Source organism: Pseudorasbora parva, chromosome 12, assembly GCF_024679245.1.
Source record: "Pseudorasbora parva isolate DD20220531a chromosome 12, ASM2467924v1, whole genome shotgun sequence".
NCBI lineage: Eukaryota > Metazoa > Chordata > Actinopteri > Cypriniformes > Gobionidae > Pseudorasbora > Pseudorasbora parva.
This window is the reverse complement of record NC_090183.1, coordinates 119614-137550: the sequence shown is the minus strand read 5'-3', so window position 1 is coordinate 137550 and position 17937 is coordinate 119614. Positions and strand designations below refer to the sequence as shown.

At 47.2% G+C, this 17937-nt stretch overlaps 1 protein-coding gene across 2 annotated transcripts in view; it reads right to left on the bottom strand.

Annotated features, from left to right (window-relative positions):
- Positions 1-379: 379 nt before the first annotated feature.
- LOC137093778 (histone deacetylase 4-like) overlaps positions 380-17937 on the bottom strand; it is a 50002-nt gene continuing 32444 nt past the window's right edge. Inside the window, exons 4-27 of one of the 2 annotated variants that reach the window (XM_067458622.1) lie at positions 17331-17566; positions 14575-14725; positions 14361-14475; positions 13937-14052; positions 12073-12201; positions 11903-11997; positions 11004-11108; positions 10212-10398; positions 9197-9381; positions 7961-8143; positions 7666-7849; positions 7436-7569; positions 6390-6492; positions 5300-5346; positions 4695-4802; positions 4536-4591; positions 4369-4456; positions 4161-4280; positions 3984-4081; positions 3291-3409; positions 3054-3187; positions 2789-2873; positions 2152-2287; positions 380-2087 (exon numbers count right to left, since the gene is read on the bottom strand). In XM_067458622.1, coding sequence (XP_067314723.1) covers positions 2048-2087; positions 2152-2287; positions 2789-2873; positions 3054-3187; positions 3291-3409; positions 3984-4081; positions 4161-4280; positions 4369-4456; positions 4536-4591; positions 4695-4802; positions 5300-5346; positions 6390-6492; positions 7436-7569; positions 7666-7849; positions 7961-8143; positions 9197-9381; positions 10212-10398; positions 11004-11108; positions 11903-11997; positions 12073-12201; positions 13937-14052; positions 14361-14475; positions 14575-14725; positions 17331-17566 — 2954 coding nt within the window. In that variant the 3' untranslated portion in view covers positions 380-2047. Of the gene's footprint in view, positions 2088-2151; positions 2288-2788; positions 2874-3053; positions 3188-3290; positions 3410-3983; positions 4082-4160; positions 4281-4368; positions 4457-4535; positions 4592-4694; positions 4803-5299; positions 5347-6389; positions 6493-7435; positions 7570-7665; positions 7850-7960; positions 8144-9196; positions 9382-10211; positions 10399-11003; positions 11109-11902; positions 11998-12072; positions 12202-13936; positions 14053-14360; positions 14476-14574; positions 14726-14987; positions 15000-17330; positions 17567-17937 lie in introns of those variants that run through there. The other variant, XM_067458623.1, reaches the window with a different exon arrangement.

Here is a 17937-nt window from a genome sequence, read left to right as displayed (position 1 = left end):
CCGATCTAATCTGATCTGTAATGTTGCCTGAATCATAATCATACATCATACACCTGTTGTAAATAAGCACCCTCGAAAAAAAGCTTGTTCAATTTAATAAAAATTAGCTAAAGCAACAATTAATTAACATTAAGTTGATTAATTGTTAGATTCACGTTAATTAAGGATACAGAGGTCATTAACATGGGCAGCACCACGCACTGGACGTGTGTATTGTTGCTGGTCATGAGCTGTGATTATTTATTCTTCAACTCCGTCATTCAAAACTAACAACGTTGTGGGAATTTTAGTATGTAGTGAAAATAACAAACCATGTCTTAGATCTTTTGCTTGTGTTCCTGTCTATTTTAAAAGAGGGATACAATTGAAATGCTTTGAATTAATCTTATTTTATTTTATTATTTCACTTAGTCATAGACATACCGTTTAACTCTAAAATAAAAAAAACAAAACAATGAAGGAATGAATCACTGACCATCAACCAATTGCATTTACCAGGTTAGTTCCATTGACAGAGCTGATTGTTATACACTCTTAAACCATCTTTAAAAAAGGGTTTGTATATTTGAGACCAGCTTGTGCTGCTTACAAAATATTACATCCATGCACACAAAACACAGGGCGGATGACAGGTCTTCATATTCATATACTGTATTTAAATTACCTTTAATATACAAATCTACTATGAACAGAACGTAGTACACAATCAGTCTGTGCCAATGCTTGAAAACCCATGAACCGGTTATAAAGTCTTGCAAAAGTAATGCATGGAACTAAAATCCACTAACACAAATAATAAGAAGCAACAATAACATATTCTGAACAAAGAAAACTGTACAAAGTTGGAATGACAGGAATTTAATGAATTGCTAAAACCTAACTGCTAAAAAAATAACCAGCAACTAAACCAAAACAAAGCGTTTTAACAGTTGGCAAGTAAGACGAAACAACTCGATTCTTCTGGAGGTGAAACTGTTCTGAGAGACACGGCTCAAAGTTCGTAGGAGAGTGATGCTCTGGAAAGCAAATAAAATTAACATTTCACATGCATATTGTATTGATTTTGTAGGTACCAATCCTGCCTCATGCTTGGGGGGTTTCCAACATTATCAAAGTGGCAACAGTTTGTTTGGAGAGCTGAAGAGGTTACGAACACAAGCTGATTTTGTACACAGTATTCTCCAGACTGGATCTTTTTTCTCCATGTAAATCCAATGGAATGAAGAAAAATCATTTAACATACACTGTGGTCTTGTAATCTGTCGAACACCTCACTTTTCAAGACTGTGTGTAGAAAAAGGTGCAACACAAGATGCTAACTCATGCTTTGGTCAGAAATTCTGTTCTCCATTTTAATTACAGTTGTTTTGTAGGTTTTTCCTGTAGTGCACATGCAGGTCAATAACCCAACGCCTGCCTTCAGCTCCGTGGCATGACGTTGAGCCACTTAAAGCATCACCTAGAAGGTTTTGAGCCGTTAGTACAGCTCATCGAACAGAAGACAAGAGTCATCAATGTATTGAGAACTGAAGCGTGAACACCGCTGTCCAAGTAAACATGCTGAAAAGGTGTTCTCTTCTCCAAACACACTGGAATGGTGGATAATGTGTTCATGACATTACTGACTTAAGGCAAATCTCCTTAGAATTCATTCGTAGTCCTCGCAGTCTCAACAAAGGCACAGCCTCTCTGAGAAGCTTCAGTAAAGTGTGCAGACGAGTCCTGGCTCCACCGTGTGGTGAAACACTGCAGTGCTAGTGGTGTGATGGTGGGTTCATCCGACCCTTGTTTCACATCCATCCTTCTGTCAGAATGATCTGCTGGCTGATTTAAACGACATATCAAGCCAATAGGACAGAAATCTCCAAAAACAAACATCTCAAGTGACTTCAGCTTGAATGCGTTGCATTGGGGCCACAGTGCTAGCGGGCTACAGCGCTAACGTGTTGAGTTAGCCTTTGTGCCCTGACGACTCTCTCTGCCCTCAGCGAGAGTCTCCGTCAGACGAGACCCAGAAGAGCTCGGACGTTTGGTAAAACTCCCATCCCTACATCGGCGGCTCCTCTTCCATGGGTTCATCCTCCGTTCTAAGGTAGAAGAGAGGGTTTTAGAAGACGAAAGGCAAGATAGGGAGGAGAGAAACACTTGTACCTTTTCTCCATGGCCGCCACAGATAAAGAAGCCATTGCCGTCACCGTCTCGTTCTCTTCAGAATCGCCCCTCTGAGCTTCCAGCAGAGACAGACCGACTCCGGACACGAGCCGCTGGATGGACATCCAGTACTGACCTGCACACACACGCACACACACACACACATACAAACAAACACATCAACCGTTGTCCAGCTTTACTGACAGCATGTGTGTCAGCAACGATGGTTAGGTTTGTAAAAAGAAGCAAAAATCTCCTACAGTCCAAAGTCTATGAAGTGAAGAATATTTTGGAGGCGTGACAAGCGTTAGTGTGTAATCCTTATCATAAATGTCACTGTCATCTGATCGGTTTGAACACAATGACACATTAACTGTCATCCATCCTGTGCTTTTGTCGTTCATGAGTCAAATAAAGTCAATTTATAGCTCTACTCTGTTCCTGCACAGCATGGGCTCGACTCTTGTAACATGTACACCTCGCTCTGGTGTTGAGGTGTCTATACAGGTCAGTAAGTGATTCTGTCACACTATTCTCTAGTGCACACACTCTTCTGTCAAACTGCATTTTAAAGTTTGTCTTGCCCTGTAGACTTCTACTACTTTGTGAAAAGAAAATGAAGACTTGAAATACGCACTGTGACTTTCTAGGACTTTCTGCAGGGATCTGACCGCGTTTTCATTGGGTCTCTGCTTCAGGATGTCTGCTGGAAGCGGCTCTAGCTGTTCAAAACACACACACACACACACACACACACACACACACACACACACACACACACACACACACACACACACACACACACACACACACACACACACACACAATCATCATTATCAAACCACAGATCTGCCTGTAACGAGAAACTTACAAAGCAAAGGAAGATGGGTAATCAATACTACCTCTATTCCGAGGAGCGCTGAGACACAGGCCTCAGACGCGTCACATATGGCCCTGAGGTCATGACCTCCCTCCAGCGCCAGGACCACGCGACCCCCGGCCAATCCCATCAGCTGCTTGGTCAGGTGACCTAAACCTGTTGCAATTAAAAAACATGTTGCTGGCTTTAACTGAAGCGGCCCAATCATGAATACACCTGTTACGTCAGTTCAGGTCTCTCGCTCATGATGAAAGCTTACATCGGGAGGTGAGTTTATATCCTCCCAGCGGCGGCGGATGTCCCTCCACAGCGTCAAACCCGGCTGAGACCAGCACCAGATCCGGAGCAAACTCGCTGGCGATCGGCATAACCACCGTCCTGAGACACAATGAACAACACCAGCCTTCACATTAATGAGCAATGGGTGTTTCTGAATCTTCAGCTCTGATGTGAAACACAGACTCTGGGGGAACTTCTCCTTCTGAAGATCGAGCTGACGATCGACGGACCTCCGGCTTTCGAGCTCTGGCTAAAGCTGATGATCGACGTACCTCCGGCTTTCGAGCTCTGGCTAAAAGCTGACGATCGACGGACCTCCGGCTCTCGAGATCTGGCTAAAGCTGACAATCGATGGACCTCCAGCTCTCGAGCTCTTGCTAAAGCTTACAGTCGACGGACCTCCGGCTCTTGAGCTCTGGCTGGACCTCCGGCTCCTCCGGTGTGAGTGAGTGAGTGAGTGAGTGAGTGAGTGAGTGAGTGAGTGAGTGAGTGAGTGAGTGAGAGAGAGAGAGAGAGAGAGAGAGAGAGAGAGAGAGAGAGAGAGAGAGAGAGAGAGAGAGAGAGAGAGAGAGAGAGAGAGAGAGAGAGAGAGAGAGAGAGAGAGAGAGAGAGAGAGAGAGAGAGAGAGAGAGAGAGAGAGAGAGAGAGTGCCGGCGGGGAGAGACGCTGTTACCTGAAAGCTGTGAGATATTCCGGGTCTCCCATCGGCGGCTCCAGGCCTCCAGTAAACGCCACATTGACATTGAAACCGACTCCCGGCCCACTTCCCACCTGTTGAAAGGCAGTGTAAGAAAAAAAGTAAGGAAATACAAAAACCTGGACGTAGTCCAGCTCATGTTCTCGGCATTACCTCTTCCGGAGCGCCGCTGCCCGGGAAGAAGTTGCCATCGTCGTATCGATGAAGAGAAATGTACAGAACGCCGGGATCGTCATAGAACGCTTGCTGAGTCCCGTTGCCGTGATGAACGTCCTGGATATAGTTGAACAAAAATCATTAAGAGTAAAACTAAAAAGAAAACTCTGCCTTAGTGCCAAGACTTTTCTCAAAACGAACTCACCCAATCAACAATCAGGATTTTGCTGACATTGAGTCTTTGCTGTAAGAGTTTCGCTGCTATGGCAACAGAGTTAAAGTAACAGAAGCCCCTGTGATTGGATGAGAGTACCAGCATTACTGACATGAATAAGGGATAAAGGGAAGATCGACACGAGTGCAGAGACTCACATTGGCGTGCTTTCCTCTGCATGATGACCTGGAGGCCGAACCACAGCGAAGCCGTTCTGCAACGAGACACACGGCACTCTTCGTCAATCAAATCACACACACACACACACACACACACACACACAAACAGAGAGAGAAACAGAGCAAAAGACAGCGGACCTTGAGCTCTCCGGATGCCACTTTGAAGACGAGTTCGACCACAGAACCGGCGGCCAGACGCGCTGCGCTCGATGAGTGGACTTCGTTCCAGACCGTGTCACTGTCCACCTTCACATACAAGAAACAATCCAGAATGAAGAAGATATTCTGGAGACGGGTCCAGCTGTGTCCGAAACCGAGTGCACTCATTTGATCCCACAATGCACTGCAATGAGTGTCCAACCACTGCACACTCATCAGCTAGAGAATACCCATAATGCACTGGTCATGGAGAATGAATTCCAGCATCTCTCCAGAAGATGGCGCCACAACTCAATCATCCTCCAAGTGGCTACAGCGTAATATCATAAAAATACGTTTATATTTTATTAGATTGTTTGATTATTATGGTTCAGTTAGAGATCCATCTTCTAGTTAGTACTGGAGCTGCCCGTTTGCTAGGTCTCAAATGATTATTAAACCACAGAAGCAGCGCTCAGTGTCCAAATGCACTTGTTTTCCTTCCCTCCTTCAAGGGGACTATACTAGTGGAGTAATGTAGGGAACAGGGAATGAGGGAAAGGGAGGCGATTTTGAACACAGTCCTGATGTTTTTTTCTACTCACCCCAATCCCGCCACACGGCAACCTGACAAACATGGATATGAGCGAGCCTGAGACGAGAGAGACAGATGAGAGAGATCATCAGTGAAGCCTGTCCGAGGACATGAGGAAGGTATAGGGCTGGGAAAGGGTTAAAGTTGGAGAAGGGTTACATTTGGAGAAGGGTTAGGGTTGGAGAAGGGCTAGAGTTGGAGAAGGGTTGGGGTTGGAGAAGGGTTACAGTTGGAGAAGGGTTACAGTTGGAGAAGGGTTAGAGTTGGAGAAGGATTGGAGTTAGAAAATGGTTAGAGTGGGAGAAGGGTTAAAGTGGGAGAAGGGTTAGAGTTGGGGAAGGGTTAAAGTTGGAGAAGGGTTAGAGTTTGAGAAGGGTTAGAGTTTGAGAAGGGTTAGAGTTGGAGAAGGGTTAGAGTTGGAGAAGGATTGGAGTTGGAGAAGGGTTAGAGTTGGAGAAGGGTTAGAGTTGGAGAAGGGTTACAGTTGGAGAAGGGTTAGAGTTGGAGAAGGATTGGAGTTGGAGAAGGGTTAGAGTTGGAGAAGGATTGGAGTTGGAGAAGGGTTAGAGTTGGAGAAGGGTTAGAGTTGGAGAAGGATTGGAGTTGGAGAAGGGTTAGAGTTTGAGAAGGGTTAGAGTTGGAGAAGGATTGGAGTTGGAGAAGGATTGGAGTTGGAGAAGGGTTAGAGTTGGAGAAGGGTTAGAGTTGGAGTTGGAGAAGGGTTAGAGTTGGGTTAGGGTTAGAGTTGGAGAAGGGTTAGAGTTGGAGAAGGGTTAGAGTTGGAGAAGGGTTAGAGTTGGAGAAGGGTTAGAGTTGGAGAAGGGTTAGAGTTGGTGAAGGGTTAGAGTTGGAGAAGGGTTAGAGTTGGAGAAGTGTTAGAGTTGGAGAAGGGTTAGAGTTGGAGAAGGGTTAGAGTTGGAGAAGGGTTAGAGTTGGAGAAGGGTTAGAGTTGGAGAAGGGTTAGAGTTGGAGAAGGGTTAGAGTTGGAGAAGGGTTAAAGTTGGAAATGGGTTAGAGTTGGAGAAGGATTAAAGTGGGGGAAGGATTGAAGTTGGAGAAGGGTTAGAGTTGGAGATGGGTTAGAGTTGGAGAAGTCTTACTGTCCAGTTTCTGCCGCAGTGGGTTGGTCCCATACAGCATGACATGAGCTTCAGAATGGACCGTCTGCAGCTCCTCTAATGTGGCTTTTCTTCCACGAATACACTGAAAACCAAAGGACAGAGAGATTGACTAGAGCGCCACCTGCTGACACCTCATGAGAAGGGCTCTGGGAAATAATCCAGAAATCAACACTCGTCAATAAAACAATACTCGCTTTATTATTGCAGCACAATACACCGGTTAATCAAACCGTGACAGTGTGTCCTAACCAGGTGTGATAGAGGCATCTCATATTTTGTCCTAACAGTGGCGATTGGAACAACAAAATATGGCGGTGATAATCTCAGCAACTGATTACACGTTTTATTTAATGTTAAAAGCATCTAATGTGATTTTGAATATCATTTTGTGTACCCTTTATAGCCATACTGAGAGCCGTTATGGATAATTCACCTAAACTGAAAAGGAAACAAGAAAGTTCAAACTGTGAACAAGGGTATTCAAAGACTGTTTCAGTCAGAGTATGTATTTTTTAATAATTTTAAAATTATGCACTATAATAATAATTAATAATTTGATGATTCATGTGTTTGTGAGTGCAGTGTGCTTGCAGAGAGACTCCGCCCACACGCTATTCTGATTGGCTGATTGATACTGCCATGTCTTATAAGGACAGGCTGGAGAGAACTCTGTGTAAGAGCGCTCATCTTACACCTGTGTTGAGACGGACTCAACTCATATATGTCTCCGTTACAGGAGTTTCAGTGAGACAGACTCGGCTCATGTACTGTATGAAGGGCCGATGTCTCCGTTACAGGAGTTTCAGTGAGACGGACTCAGCTCATGTATGAAGGGCCGATGTCTCCGTTACAGGAGTATCAGTGAGACGGACTCAGCTCATGTATGAATGGCCGATGTCTCCGTTACAGGAGTTTTAGTGAGACAGACTCAGCTCATGTATGAATGGCCGATGTCTCCGTTACAGGAGTTTCAGTGAGACGGATTCAGCTCATGTATGAAGGGCAGATGTTGGAGTGTGTCACACCTCACACTGGCTGCGCAGACCCGTCTCCTGCAGCCGAGACCAGATGCTCTGGATGCGGCCCGCGTGTTCAGGGTGTGTGTTGGTGTTTCCACACATGCACTGGTGCTTCTGCATGAGAGAGTCGTACACCAGACCTAAAGAAGAATGCACACACAGAAAACTTCACTGAAAAGTTCAACAATCTGAAAGTTAGGGAGAGGACTAGAGTGAATGTCAGGCTGGAGCTGCACCTGTGGTAACGTGAGCTTTGGATGGCTGTTCCTGCGCGCTGATGAACGAGGCAGAGGCCGGAGATGACTGCGCTCTGGAGAGGGGCCGATGCCCTGGGAAACTCACTGAGCCTCCAGCCGCCTCCATCGATGCCTGATAGTTTCTGAGCTGATGGATCCTCTGCTGCTCCAGTAGAAGAGCCTGCTACTCACACACACACAAACACACAGGTATGTGCATTGGCTACAGCCACAGGAGGGCGACAGAAACGGCAAACACACATCTCTCCTCTTGAGCTCCAGGTGTTCTTCTCACCTGTTTGAAGAGCAGCTCAGGCTCCTCTGGTCTTTGCTCCTCTGCCAAGTCCGGAGGTTCCTGTTTAATGGAGATGTTCATGGGAAGGGTCTCCGTCTGAGTTGGATCCTGCTGCTCTCTCAGCTCTTCCTCTGTCTCTTCTGGGTGACTCTGGTGCTGCCGATCGCTCGGTTTACCCAACATCTGACAGACAGACAGCCAGAGGAAAGATTCATCAGTATCAGTATTAAATACACTGCTGTTACTGTAAACACATGATGAGTTTAGCAGATTCTCTCCACAGCAACTTGCATTGCATTAAAGGAGTACATGTTATCAGTTCATGAATCCCTTGAGAATCAAACCCATGACCTCGCCGTTGTTAGAGCCACTCTACTTTTAAACATTTTCCACTTTTTCACCATGCTTTCTTGTACCATTTTCAGGTGTTAGCCTCAGTTAGAAAGGCAAGAAAACTGCTCTTTATTCAGGATAGTGAGCAATGAAGTCTTGGCTTGACCGTTGAATAAATGGACTCACTTTGGTTGAATCAAGGGCATAAGTAAGAGTGAGTGGGACGGAGAGCAGCAGAGAACAGTTTTATTGAGAGTGACCTGAGTGCACTGAAGGTGTCCTTAATGACTGTGTGTTTCCTGGGAATTGAACCCATGACCTGCATTGTCAGCGCCTTTGTCTACCTATTCAATGAATGTTTAACATCTGTAGACTGAATCTTTTATTCATGCAGTACTTCAATGATTACGTTCCTGAACTGAAGAAAAAACTAAACACTGAAAAAGCTGAAGCTGCGGATGTCGTACCTAAGGTCATGAACGGCTCTTTTATTGCCTTGTCTTTATCTTTTGTTCAAAAGAAGCATTTCTATTTTCCCAGAGAGAGAAGTGTCCCAGTCCAAGAACCAATCGCACTCTAGTGTCTGTATTCTGGATGCTGCACAGCGAGTCGAGTCGAGTCCAGTCACCTTCATTTATACAGCGCTTTCACAACAAAGATGCTTCAGCTCTACAGTGATAATAGGACATTGATTTAGTTTTGGAAGAAAAGCTAAAGTAAGTTTTTGATTGATTCCTTTCTGTTGTAAAAACTGATTTGTTATTTAATATGGGCGCCAATTAAACAACACCATTAGGGTGAGAAGTGTGATCTCTGACTAAAGATCAAACTTCTCACCCTAATTCATGCAGTACTTCAATGATTACGTGGGTTAGGGTTAGGGTGAGAAGTGTGACCTCTGACCTTGTTTATGTGAAGCTGCTGGAAGGTCTGCTTGTGTTTCTCCAGGAACTGCTGATGCTGATGCTGGACGACGAGCTGCTGAAGAGCTTGACCGCTCTGAGGCAGAGGAGCAGACTGAGTTCGCCCTAGGGGGCGGTGCTGCCTCAGCTTCTGAAGGCACGGAGACACGCCGGCCCCTGTTATACCTGTGCAGAACACACACACCTCATGAACACAAGCCTTCGGGCGCTCACACACATACGCACACACACACACCTCATGAACACAAGCTTACGGGCACTTACACACACACACACACACACACACACACACACACACACACACACACCGGCTCCTGCCATACCTGTGCAGAACACACACCTCATGAACACGAGCGTACAGGCGCACACACACGCACACACATGGTGTCTCTCCGTGTCTCTCCGATGGCACAGAGGGAGACCTGTCTCACCGCTAACACAGAAGCAGAACCGTCTCTCCACTAACACAGAGGCAGAACCGTCTCCCCGCCGGCACAGAGACAGAACCGTCTCCCCGCTGGCACAGAGACAGAACCGTCTCCCCGCTGGCACAGAGACGGACCCTTCTCCCCGCAGGCACAGAGACGGACCCTTCTCCCCGCCGGCACAGAGACGGACCCTTCTCCCCGCCGGCACAGAGACGGACCCTTCTCCCCGCCGGCACAGAGACGGACCCTTCTCCCCGCCGGCACAGAGACGGACCCTTCTCCCCGCCGGCACAGAGACGGACCCTTCTCCCCGCCGGCACAGAGACGGACCCTTCTCCCCGCCGGCACAGAGACGGACCCTTCTCCCCGCCGGCACAGAGGCGGACCCTTCTCCCCGCCGGCACAGAGGCGGACCCTTCTCCCCGCCGGCACAGAGGCGGTACAGTCTCCCCGCCGGCACAGAGACAGAACCGTCACAGCGGCCCTGGGAAACGCTCAGCAATTGCTCAAATCAAGAGGTTAGTAACAGACTGCATTATCTTTAGTCCAACTCAGAGCTCCACTCACCTGCGGCTAAAGGACTAGGCGGGGCAGATTGCTCCAGAAGCGCCATGTGCTGCAGCAGTGCATTGTGGGAGTTTGCAGTGTCTGAATTGCCAAGGAATGAAGGAAGGTGAGAACCAGCTAGGAATGGTGTGCTTGTGGGTAAACCAGTCACAGACAAATGTTCACTGTCCGGCTGGGCAGATGTCACCTTGATGAAGAAATGACAAACATAAACTCAATCTTTTCCTAAGCATCACATTAAGAAGCAAAGAAAGGCGAGCACTGACCAAACCGGTCCAGAGCTCAAACACACGATCCTGACCGATTCTCAAACACAAATCAGTGGGAATAATATTTCTTCATTAAGGGTCAAATGGGATAAAGCATCTTGTCAAACTGAACCCTTACAAGCTCCAGAAGGGAACTAAATACACTTTATTTTATTGTTTTGTAATTGTTACTCTAATATCAGTAGTTTTATATATTATCGCGACAGGTCGAGATCTATCATTGTTAGATGTACATCTGTAAGAATATGTAAGAATGTTTGGCGAAACCATCGTGTATGTAAGTTAAAATCAGACTTCAGAGCATCTGTCACACATCGAGAGCATCTAACTCGCTGTAATAATTTTTCTATGGTTTGATAAATACTTGGAGCAAGAAGAAACTGTTTGCTCATCGCTTCTAGAAATATTCTGTAAATGCATCTCATTTTAATGATGTTAGGAAGAAAGCATATGATTACTAGAAAAAACAAGACAAAGGCAATGGAAAACAGAGGGTGTTTGGTGGCGTACCAAACATACTCACGTTGTTGGTGGCGCTGGCGGGCAGACCCAGGGTTATGTTGGGCAGGGAAGGAGACGTGTAGAGCGACAGCTGACTGACCGGATCACGAGCGGGCCTGTGACACGACTGGAGCACATTCACATTTTTACCCAAAGGGAACTACAATACAGAGGTGCAGGTATGACATTACTGTAGGCCAAAACTTCCTGTTCCATCATCCCGAAATCAAAGTTTTTTTTAATGGGATTTTGCTTAAATGGCTGAAATAAGGTCTGTGGTGAACACAAGCTCAAGACACTTTCACGTTTTATTATATGACACAGTACATCAGTATTACCGCACTCTGGATTGCTGTTAAAGGGTGTTAATGCGACAACAGAGGCTGTCGGACATTAAGCGTCATCAGTGAGCAGGTCACCTGAGTCCGCTTATACAGCCTCCTTATGCTCATCATTGTGCTTTCATAAACTACTCTAACTCAAACGTTCTGGGAATTAAATGTTTTGAGATAGAAACTGAAGGTGATGTTCTGATGACGTTGTGTTTGTGGACTGAGGTGTGGTCCGTTTATAGCCTTAGTGTTTTACATCTGGCTTCACTATTCATAAATATAATTATCTTGATGGCCAAAACATACAAGCATCATAAACATTTGTTGATCACAGAGCTTGTTTTTTGCTATAATGCAAAAGCCTATGGAAAATCCTATTGGGTTTTGGTCAAGGGAACATGTGCAATGCAAACTACTGATGGTCACTCCCACACCACTCTATAGAAGAATAACTTATCATAGAGCCAGCAGACTAAACACACTAGAGCAGAAACACGCTAGAGACACACTAGAGCGGAAACACGCTAGACCATAGAAGAAGAGGATGTTTTTACACACACATATTCACACACACACACACACACCTCACCTCGGGTGCACTGAGGCCATTCTCGCACAGGCTTGTGTGTGAGCTGTTGTTAGGGGAACTGGGTCCTGAAGCAGGAGCACTGCTACATGCTGAATCTACAGAGAATGACAGGAGTTAGTCTGTGTGAAACTCTCACGTGTCCATGAGCATGAGCGTGTCTTGCACATCACCTGCTGCATCCAGAGATCGCTTCTTCAGCGAGCCAACCGGACTGTCCTTGCGACGCAGTAACGGGCTGCTCCGGCGCTCAGACACCTTCTGCTTCAGACGGGAGCGCAGCTTCAGGTTCGGCTCAGACGCTGCAATGACAACAGGAACTGCTCATTCAAGCCGCCTTGCTTTTTGGACATAGAGTGCATGTTTCATTCAGGACGAGGTTTAGTCATTCAAGGACGTGCTAGTTATACTAAAGATAGAACCTGTAAGAAGCCTCACAGAACAAAAAACCTTTAAAATAATCATCATTATAGGAACAGTGATTGTCCAGCATGAAAAGCAGAGCATCTAATAATGGCGGTTCTTCACCACTCGAGGGTCCAAAATGAGCCTGTTCTTCACCACTGGAGGGTCCAATCTGAGCCTGTTCTTCACCACTCGAGGGTCCAATCTGAGCCTGTTCTTCACCACTCGAGGATCCGATCTGACCCTGTTCTTCACCACTCTAGGGTCCGATCTGAGCCTCTTCTTCACCACACGAGGGTCCGATCTAAACCTGTTCTTCACCACTCGAGGGTCCGATCTGAGCCTGTTCTTCACCACTCGAGGGTCCGATCTGAGCCTGTTCTTTACCACATGAGGGTCCGATCTGAGCCTGTTCTTCACCACTCGAGTGTCCGATCTGAGCCTGTTCTTTACCACACGAGGGTCCAATCTGAGCCTGTTCTTCACCACTCGAGGGTCTGATCTGAGCCTGTTCTTCACCACATGAGGGTCCGATCTGAGCCTGTTCTTCACCACTCGAGGGTCCAATTTGAGCCTGTTCTTCACCACTCGAGGGTCCGATCTGAGCCTGATCTTCACCACTCGAGGGTCCGATCTGAGCCTGTTCTTCACCACTCGAGGGTCCGATCTGAGCCTGTTCTTCACCACATGAGGGTCCGATCTGAGCCTGTTCTTCACCACTCGAGGGTCCAATCTGAGCCTGTTCTTCACCACTCGAGGGTCCGATCTGAGCCTGATCTTCACCACTCGAGGGTCCAATCTGAGCCTGTTCTTACCCACTCAGGGGTCCTACTGAGGAGTTAATTACTTCTAGAAGATCTGCTTCTAAACAGTTAAACACATTTTTGAAAAAAGTCAGGAGGGCGCAGATTGATGTTTTAAGGTGCTGTACCATTTCTTTTAAAATGTTACTGTCAATTGCTTCGAACTCAGACATAGTAACTTTCTGATGTTGTGGTTTGATCTTTCCCACCCCAGAGCAATTCAAGGATGTGCTGTTCACCTTTTTGATGTTATTTTCTCTGAGAAGAAGGAAGCAAACTCGCTGCATGTGCTGTCTGAGAGCATTTCACTTGGAATGTTTTTTTAGTCTCTCTACAGTAGCAAAAAGAGTGCGTGTGTTGTTTATGTTTCAGTTTATAATATTTGAGAAGAAGCTCTGTCTAGCTTTGCCTAGAAAGCATGAAGGCTGTCTTTATAGATGTTATAATGCAAGTTTTGTCTTCCGCCACAAGCGTTCAGATTTCCTGCATTGTCTTTTCATTATTTGCACTGCTGTTGAGTTTCTCCAAGGTACACACACCCACACACCCACACGAGTGCGCGCACTCACACACGCGTGCACACGCATCTCCAGCGCTGGTTTCAGCACTCAGTGACTGATGATACGGTATGAGCAGTGCCAGGCGACGGTTCCTCTAACGGGTTCGGATCTGTTCATGTCAAACGTCACTCAAGACAAGACTCTCACCAAAACAGAGCGGTTATTTCTGTCACCTTGCAGAAGGACCGATGACAACATGCAATAAAATTTCACATTATCATGTCTGCAGCGTCTTCTGTGTTCTGACAGCGCCGTGTGGCATGCCGTACCTGTTTTGCGCAGTGGGAAGTCTTTGGAGTCGTAGACGCCCATGGCAGGATGACTGTGGGCACTGGGGGTGTTTTGAGGAGGGGAGCTCTGATCTAAAGAACTGTGCTGAGTTTTCCTGAAAAGAGAAAGACAGAACGCAGTAATCATTGTAAATATACATAGCGGGTAACACAATCCTGATGCATAGGTTAGGCTTCAATACCGACAAGACGATGAGTAAAAGGATCAAACATAATAATTCAGAAATTATTGTTGGTGATGGTGGCAGGGTTTCCCAGAGGAGCGTGACAAACCCACAGATGGTATGGGTGAAGAGAAGGTATGGATCTGGCTAACTCTGCCACTCTGACTGATAAGTTCTGATCCGTTCGAGTCTGAATAACTAACAGTGTGAGCATCTTCAATCAGAAGTCTCAGCCATACCAGTAGCGTGGGTTGTTGGAGATGCAGTGGTTGAGACTGCGCTGAGCGAGCGCTTTCTTCTTATTCAGAACAAACTCCTGCAGGCGCATCTTCACCTCAGTACTGGCTACCGCACCTGTCACAGCAAAGCACAGCGATTACCAATAGGGTGAGATCTGTTATTACTGCCATCAAATGTATTCTATAATTCGAGATCAGAACTAGGAGAACTCACTCTCCTGCCCGCGCTCCTTGTTCTTAAGGAGCTGCAGCTTCTGCTCGCGCTGCTGTTTCTCCATCTCCTGCTCCAGCCGGTGCTGCTCCATCTTCCTCTGATGCTCCAGAAGCTCCTGCTGATGCTTGAGGGCCAGAAGCTCCTGCTGATGCTGATGAGAGAGACAAAGATCTGTCAGCTGTTAGGATCAGGATCATCTCAGGTTAGTCCAGACTCAAATTAATAGCTGGCCCTTACCACTTTTACAGAAGATTATAATTAAATTAAAACATGAAAATCATAATCATCCCTATACTCACTATACAAACCTGAGGTGAAGGGTCAGTGCTGATGCGCAGACGACATGCTGACCTTCATGTTAGGGTTAGGCTGACCTTCATGTACTCCTGCACCTGGACTAGGGTTAGGCTGACCTTCATGTGCTCCTGCAGCTAGACTAGGGTTAGGGTTAGTCTGACCTTCATGTGCTCCTGCAGCTAGACTAGGGTTAGGGTTAGGCTGACCTTCATGTATTCCTGCACCTGGACTAGGGTTAGGGTTACCTTCATGTGCTCCTGCAGCTAGAATAGGGTTAGGCTGACCTTCATGTGCTCCTGTAGCTAGAATAGGGTTAGGGTTAGGGTGACCTTCATGTACTCCTGCAGCTAGAATAGGGTTAGGGTTACCTTCATGTACTCCTGCAGCTAGAATAGGGTTAGGGTGACCTTCATGTACTCCTGCAGCTAGAATAGGGTTAGGGTTACCTTCATGTGCTCCTGCAGCTAGAATAGGGTTAGGCTGACCTTCATGTGCTCCTGTAGCTAGAATAGGGTTAGGGTTAGGGTGACCTTCATGTGCTCCTGCAGCTAGAATAGGGTTAGGCTGACCTTCATGTGGTCCTGCAGCTAGACTAGGGTTAGGATAACCTTCATGTGCTCCTGCACCTGGACTAGGGTTAGGCTGACCTTCATGTGCTCCTGCAGCTAGACTAGGGTTAGGCTGACCTTCATGTGCTCCTGCAGCTAGACTAGGGTTAGGGTTAGGCTGACCTTCATGTACTCCTGCACCTGGACTAGGGTTAGGCTGACCTTCATGTGCTCCTGTAGCTAGAATAGGGTTAGGGTTAGGGTGACCTTCATGTACTCCTGCAGCTAGAATAGGGTTAGGGTAACCTTCATGTACTCCTGCAGCTAGAATAGGGTTAGGGTGACCTTCATGTACTCCTGCAGCTAGAATAGGGTTAGGGTTACCTTCATGTGCTCCTGCAGCTAGAATAGGGTTAGGCTGACCTTCATGTGCTCCTGCAGCTAGAATAGGGTTAGGGTTAGGCTGACCTTCATGTGCTCCTGCAGCTAGACTAGGGTTAGGATAACCTTCATGTGCTCCTGCAGCTAGACTAGGGTTAGGCTGACCTTCATGTGCTCCTGCAGCTAGACTAGGGTTAGGCTGACCTTCATGTGCTCCTGCAGCTAAACTAGGGTTAAGCTGACCTTCATGTGCTCCTGCAGCTAGAATAGGGTTAGGCTGACCTTCATGTGCTCCTGTAGCTAGAATAGGGTTAGGGTTACCTTCATGTGCTCCTGCAGCTAGAATAGGGTTAGGCTGACCTTCATGTACTCCTGCAGCTAGAATAGGGTTAGGGTTACCTTCATGTGCTCCTGCAGCTAGAATAGGGTTAGGCTGACCTTCATGTGCTCCTGCAGCTAGACTAGGGTTAGGATAACCTTCATGTGCTCCTGCAGCTAGACTAGGGTTAGGCTGACCTTCATGTGCTCCTGCAGCTAGACTAGGGTTAGGCTGACCTTCATGTGCTCCTGCAGCTAGACTAGGGTTAAGCTGACCTTCATGTGCTCCTGCAGCTAGAATAGGGTTAGGCTGACCTTCATGTGCTCCTGTAGCTAGAATAGGGTTAGGGTTAGGGTGACCTTCATGTACTCCTGCAGCTAGAATAGGGTTAGGGTTACCTTCATGTACTCCTGCAGCTAGAATAGGGTTAGGGTGACCTTCATGTACTCCTGCAGCTAGAATAGGGTTAGGGTTACCTTCATGTGCTCCTGCAGCTAGACTAGGGTTAGGCTGACCTTCATGTGCTCCTGCAGCTAGACTAGGGATAGGGTTAGGCTGACCTTCATGTGCTCCTGCAGCTAGACTAGGGTTAGGATAACCTTCATGTGCTCCTGCAGCTAGACTAGGGTTAGGCTGACCTTCATGTGCTCCTGCAGCTAGACTAGGGTTAGGCTGACCTTCATGTGCTCCTGCAGCTAGACTAGGGTTAGGCTGACCTTCATGTGCTCCTGCAGCTAGACTAGGGATAGGGTTAGGCTGACCTTCATGTGCTCCTGCAGCTAGACTAGGGATAGGGTTAGGCTGACCTTCATGTGCTCCTGGAGCTAGACTAGGGTTAGGGTTAGGCTGACCTTCATGTGCTCCTGCAGCTAGACTAGGGTTAGGGTTAGGCTGACCTTCATGTGCTCCTGCAGCTAGAGTAGGGTTAGGGTTAGGCTGACCTTCATGTGCTCCTGCAGCTAGACTAGGGTTAGGGTTAGGCTGACCTTCATGTGCTCCTGCAGCTAGAGTAGGGTTAGGGTTAGGCTGACCTTCATGTGCTCCTGCAGCTAGACTAGGGTTAGGGTTAGGCTGACCTTCATGTGCTCCTGCAGCTAGAGTAGGGTTAGGGTTCGGCTGACCTTCATGTGCTCCTGCAGCTAGAGTAGGGTTAGGGTTAGGCTGACCTTCATGTGCTCCTGCAGCTAGACTAGGGTTAGGGTTAGGCTGACCTTCATGTGCTCCTGCAGCTGGACCTCATGTTGGCGCGAGAGCTGCTCGTGCTGCCGTTGGAACTCTGCGATAAGGAGCTGCCGCTGGACCTGCTGCTTGTGTTTGAGCGCCATGAGCTCCTGCTGTAGCTGCTGCTCGCGCCGCGCTGGCTCCAGCGCCGGACACGCTTCCACACGCAGGTCCATGGGGATGGCGGCTGGAGGAACCCGCATGGGCAGAGCAGAACTCAATTCCACTGCAGAAAACAAGACAAACACACAGTGATGAAACAAGAGCAGACACAAGAGCTCAGACCGAGCCTCAAAACACTAAACCGGCACAAGCCGCCGGTGCTGTAACAGCTCGGCTTATTTTTCAAGCTCAGAGGCTCTTGGGAAATTAATGGTGTGGCACTTTTCAAGATTTTGCTTTCAGGTTTCAATAACTGCAGTGCAGAGGCACATCAAACACACACTACAGCCCGAGCATGTGTGTGTCTGCTTCGGCACAATCACTGGAGCTCACTTACAGATCTAACATGCAGGTATTCTTAAATATAAGTACAATGTAAAGCATGTGTATGTACCCAATAAGTGCATATAATCACAAGAAGCAAATCTGGCAAAA